Source organism: Pecten maximus, chromosome 4 (assembly GCF_902652985.1).
Source record: "Pecten maximus chromosome 4, xPecMax1.1, whole genome shotgun sequence".
NCBI lineage: Eukaryota > Metazoa > Mollusca > Bivalvia > Pectinida > Pectinidae > Pecten > Pecten maximus.
Genome location: NC_047018.1, coordinates 16,925,556 through 16,931,555, shown reverse-complemented (window position 1 = coordinate 16,931,555; position 6,000 = coordinate 16,925,556). Strand labels below are relative to the sequence as shown.

At 40.9% G+C, this 6,000-nt stretch overlaps 1 protein-coding gene across 1 annotated transcript in view; it reads left to right on the top strand.

The window, feature by feature from the left end:
* Positions 1-4,749: 4,749 nt before the first annotated feature.
* Positions 4,750-6,000, top strand: part of LOC117325382 — a 34,329-nt gene continuing 33,078 nt past the window's right edge. The window contains exon 1 of the mRNA XM_033881554.1: positions 4,750-4,894. Within this exon, the coding sequence (XP_033737445.1) occupies positions 4,879-4,894 (16 nt within the window). The 5' untranslated portion in view covers positions 4,750-4,878. The remainder of the gene's footprint in view (positions 4,895-6,000) is intronic.

Here is a 6,000-nt window from a genome sequence, read left to right as displayed (position 1 = left end):
ATGTATGTGTAAGAGTGTGTGTATGTATGGGGTTTGTTTTTGTCTTGTTTTTATTTTTGTCATCCATGTCTATTGTTTTAATATGTGAAAATCTTCAAAAAATAAAAGAATTATAAAAAAAAAAAATATTTAGTGTTAGCCAAGTTCGGGGTGATCTTCGCTCGAAATTCAAATTTCCATATTCGTATGGCCATGTGGTGTCAATTTCGGGACAGTGTGACGCCAGCATGTTATTCCTCGTTACATAAACGTCCCTCAAATTGTACCAATTAATGTTCAAGGCGTGTTTGGATTATTTGATTTCATTTAGATTGGTAAAAAATTTTTGTAGCATTTTACCCAAACTTCCTGTCACGCGGCAGTTGTGTGCCGCTATCGGAATGAATAAAACACGCTGTACATACGAGTAATACATGTACACTTACGTTTTTTTAATGTAATATGCGGTTGAATAATATATGAAACAGCTGAGAAATGAGCGTGGTCTCAACAAAAGGCAAGCACTATTTCACAGATTTATAGTCGGCCATACTGTTATAGAAATTGAAATACAAAAGTGATATTCAAAACAAAGAGTGAATAATAAGCATTCCTTTATTTGTTTGTTGCTAGATTTCAGCACTACTTTGGTGCTTTTCACATCACTAGAAGTAAAATTGAGCAGATACTGACGTGTATATCGAAACATATATTCTTACTGAACATATACGATAAAATACATTGTATCATAAAAAACGAAAAATATTTTAAACATCAATATAATCAGTTCATACTACAAACCGTTGAGTGAAGTTTTTAGCAGTAAAGAGCAGTCGAGAGTAAAGTATCCTTGTGGTTGTATCTTAATTTTCGTAATATTACTTACGGTAGTAATTTCGATTACTTTGGATTCCAATAGTCCAAAAATGCCATTAAAGCAAATATATTAGACTGACTCTGCCATTTTGTGATAGATGTATATACCTTTATGTATAATTCCAGGTGAACTGTACATATATCAGTGTTACAAATCCAGAGTAATGTTCAGCAGTTATAGATCACACACATCGGTTTACCTCTCGGACACTGTAAAACAGGCACCATAATAAATTGAAATTCATTGTAGGGTGATACCAACAGATATCTTAGAAAACGATCTTATCGTAATCGAAGACAGTGAAACAGAAAAACGCAAAAATATCTTTAATGACGCTGGTACTTTTTCCCACAGTGTGTACATGTCATGTGGTACTCGATTGATTGCCATATTTACACGGGGTTGGGGCCAGAAGGACTTCTGTTTCAACCTCAATTTCTAGACTGATATCTAATAACAATCCATCGACTGCATTATGATACAGTATATGGCATCACTGCGCATGTTGTTAACGCGTGTTTACTTCCGGTTTTGAAGAGTTACCAAATCAATAGAGAAACTAAAGAACAGCACCAACCAGCAGCATGCTACGAGTAGTTGATTTAGTTCATGTTTGAGATTTTAACTTCATACATAGAATTAATTCAGTATGGAACCTTTATATTTCGATTGATACAAATTGAAAGTGTAGTTTGTGATCATCCCATAACCGCACAACACATTACTCCAAACCGCATATCATATTACTAATTTATTTTTCAACGCAATTAACTTTGCCTAAAACTTTAACAAAAAAAATATAACAATCTATTTACATTTTTTCAAGATTCTTAAAGCTGTGTAACTGTGACCTTTTCCAAACAAATGGTTAAGCTTACAGTAGGTATGTTTATTATAACTATTTGTCTTTGATTAACGTGTAATATAAGAAGAAATCGCAAAAACTGTCGAGAAAATATACATTTACTTGTATGCGCAAGTGAAACTCTTTTTGACGCAAATACTGATTGCTTGAATTTAAGATTAAAGTTGAGAAGACAGATTTCACAGTTATACCACTTCATGATGTATACACACTGTATCTCCAACGCTTTATATATCACTCAACCTCACATTACAAAACCACCAGTGTATTACTCGTATATCTTGCTTTAAATTTATTCTACTATAATATGACTTGCATTTTCTTATCTGTCGTTATTAAATGTCTGTCGTTGAAAATCATTGTATCATCAAAATCATCAGTACCTGTGATCCATATAGTACGTCGGTCCGTCTCCTATATATGTGAGCACCTTTGTTGTAGCTGTCTATTTTTTTAAGCAGGCTGTCATCAAGCTTTATGATCTTACCATGTTTTGATTTCTTGATTTTAAAAAGTTGTACACACATTACTGTATGTGTTATGTCTAGGACCCCTGTTACTGGTATAGTCGGTCTGGGGTCGACACAGCTAAGTCTACTAGGACCCCTGTAACTGGTATAGTCGGTCTGGGGTCGCCACAGCTAAGTCTACTAGGACCCCTGTAACTGGTATAGTCGGTCTGGGGTCGCCACAGCTAAGTCGTCTAGGACCCCTGTAACTGGTATAGTCGGTCTGGGGTCGCCACAGCTAAGTCGTCTAGGACCCCTGTAACTGGTATAGTCCGTCTGGGGTCGCCACAGCTAAGTCTACTGGGACCCCTGTAACTGGTATAGTCGGTCTGGGGTCGACACAGCTAAGTCTACTAGGACCCCTGTAACTGGTATAGTCGGTCTGGGGTCGCCACAGCTAAGTCTACTAGGACCCCTGTTACTGGTATAGTCGGTCTGGGGTCGCCACAGCTAAGTCTACTGGGACCCCTGTAACTGGTATAGTCGGTCTGGGGTCGACACAGCTCAGTCTACTAGGACCCCTGTAACTGGTACAGTCGGTCTGGGGTCGCCACAGCTAAGTCTACTAGGGCCCCTGTAACTGGTATAGTCAGTCTGGGGTCGACACAGCTAAGTCTACTAGGACCCCTGTAACTGGTATAGTCGGTCTGGGGTCGCCACAGCTAAGTCTACTAGGACCCCTGTAACTGGTATAGTCGGTCTGGGGTCGCCACAACTAAGTCTACTAGGGCCCCTGTAACTGGTATAGTCAGTCTGGGGTCGACACAGCTAAGTCTACTAGGACCCCTGTAACTGGTATAGTCGGTCTGGGGTCGACACAGCTAAGTCTACTAGGACCCCTGTAACTGGTACAGTCGGTCTGGGGTCGCCACAGCTAAGTCTACTAGGGCCCCTGTAACTGGTATAGTCAGTCTGGGGTCGACACAGCTAAGTCTGCTAGGACCCCTGTAACTGGTATAGTCGGTCTGGGGTCGCCACAGCTAAGTCTACTAGGACCCCTGTAACTGGTATAGTCGGTCTGGGGTCGACACAGCTAAGTCTACTAGGACCCCTGTAACTGGTATAGTCGGTCTGGGGTCGCCACAGCTAAGTCTACTAGGACCCCTGTAACTGGTATAGTCGGTCTGGGGTCGCCACAGCTAAGTCTACTAGGACCCCTGTAACTGGTATAGTCGGTCTGGGGTCGACACAGCTAAGTCTACTAGGACCCCTGTAACTGGTATAGTCGGTCTGGGGTCGCCACAGCTAAGTCTACTTGGACCCCTGTAACTGGTATAGTCGGTCTGGGGTCGACACAGCTAAGTCTACTAGGACCCCTGTAACTGGTATAGTCGGTCTGGGGTCGCCACAGCTAAGTCTACTAGGACTCCTGTAACGGGTATAGTCGGTCTGGGGTCGACACAGCTAAGTCTACTAGGACCCCTGTAAGTAACTGGTATAGTCGGTCTGGGGTCGACACAGCTAAGTCTACTAGGACCCCTGTAACTGGTATAGTCGGTCTGGGGTCGCCACAGCTAAGTCTACTAGGACCCCTGTAACTGGTATAGTCGGTCTGGGGTCGACACAGCTAAGTCTACTAGGACCCCTGTAAGTAACTGGTATAGTCGGTCTGGGGTCGACACAGCTAAGTCTACTAGGACCCCTGTAACTGGTATAGTCGGTCTGGGGTCGCCACAGCTAAGTCTACTAGGACCCCTGTAACTGGTATAGTCGGTCTGGGGTCGACACAGCTAAGTCTACTAGGACCCCTGTAACTGGTGTAGTCGGTCTGGGGTCGCCACAGCTAAGTCTACTAGGACCCCTGTAACTGGTGTAGTCGGTCTGGGGTCGACACAGCTAAGTCTACTAGGACCCCTGTAACTGGTATAGTCGGTCTGGGGTCGCCACAGCTAAGTCTACTAGGACCCCTGTAACTGGTATAGTCGGTCTGGGGTCGACACAGCTAAGTCTACTAGGACCCCTGTAACTGGTACAGTCGGTCTGGGGTCGACACAGCTAAGTCTGCTAGGACGCCTGTAACTGGTATAGTCGGTCTGGGGTCGCCACAGCTAAGTCTACTAGGACCCCTGTAACTGGTATAGTCGGTCTGGGGTCGCCACAGCTAAGTCTACTAGGACCCCTGTAACTGGTATAGTCGGTCTGGGGTCGCCACAGCTAAGTCTACTAGGACCCCTGTAACTGGTATAGTCGGTCTGGGGTCGCCACAGCTAAGTCGTCTAGGACCCCTGTAACTGGTATAGTCCGTCTGGGGTCAACAAATTGATAAGACATAACATATTTTTCTATGTTCACTCGTAGACTGCAGCAGTCTAATAATTAGTTGGTCAGAAATGACGTCATGTTCCCATAGTATTTGAATTAGTTGTACTTTCGTTTTATAAACACTATATACGATATCTCTAATTTACATCTGAATGAATAGTGCAAACAAGTGCCAGATAATCCTCGAGTGAGTGGCGGAACATATATCCAGTCATGTTGGTATGAATTTTTTTTAACTTCCTGGTAGACTTCTAATACAGAGTTCCGAGTAAGGGCTCTTTATCACCGAGCGAGGAGCGCCACGTACCGGGTATGTATACATCCCACGCACTTTTCAGTCCGTGTTGACATATCTTTTTCCGGACTGGTAATGCAGTACAGATTCAATGTCATCTAAAACAAGTAAGATTTGTGGTTAATTTGGTTTAATATTACGTCTATGTATATGTATCGTTACAGAGTGGTATGTCGTGTACATGTAGGTAGTGTGTTTGTTTTATAACCTCACCACTATATATAGTAACTACATACGCTTGGTCTCAATGTGGACCACTTTATTTTTTTTTTTTATTTTCACGTATATCGATTGTTGTTTTGTATTACAATGCGTTTCGATATTTGATATTGCATATGTTTGTTACCGAGGAGACCTAGCGTGTTCCTGTCCTTATCTGGTGTGCAGACCATGCCATGTTAGTACAGAAACTATCCTTCAGTAAATATTTCTACGTAAGATGACACTTGGAATTTTGCCAATCCACCTGAATAGTGTTGTTCAGTTTAAAGGTAAAAGATTGAATCTTCTTCGAAGTGTGCATTGTATATGCATTTGAGTGATAATTTTTGTTTACAAAAATATTTAGCAATGCCTATAGATTCAAAACATTTAAAAGAAATAATTAAAATAAGGATGTCATCACATAAGTTAAAAGTAGAGGTTGGACGTTATAATAATATATCACGTAACCTTAGAAAATGTAATGTTTGTAATAATGGAGATATAGAAGATGAGTTTCATTCTATAATCAAATGTCAATGCTTTAAAGAGTTGAGAAGTAAGTTAATAAAAAAATATTATTTTACTAGACCAAACATGTATAAATTTATAAAACTATTGTGCACTGATGACATAAAAGATATGGCCAATTTGGCGAAATTCATTTCCTTAAGTAATAAGAAACGAGACCGCCTGTTACAATTTTAGGCTGAATATTGAATAGTGTTGTATGTATTTTCGAAATCACTTAGTATTGAGCAATTTGCTAATATATATGTAATTAATATATAAATGTCTAGAATATATAACTACAACATGTTTGTAATCTCCTATGTACTTCTGTAATTTCCATGGCAGAATTTGTAATTTGTGAAAACAATGTACTTAATTATTGAAGTGTGAGAGATATTCCTCTACACTATTCTAGATGTAACCGACCGGTGTTCATGTGTGTGGATCAGTGTGAGTGTGTGGGTATAGGTGTGTATGTGCTGTAGTGTACATGTGTGGA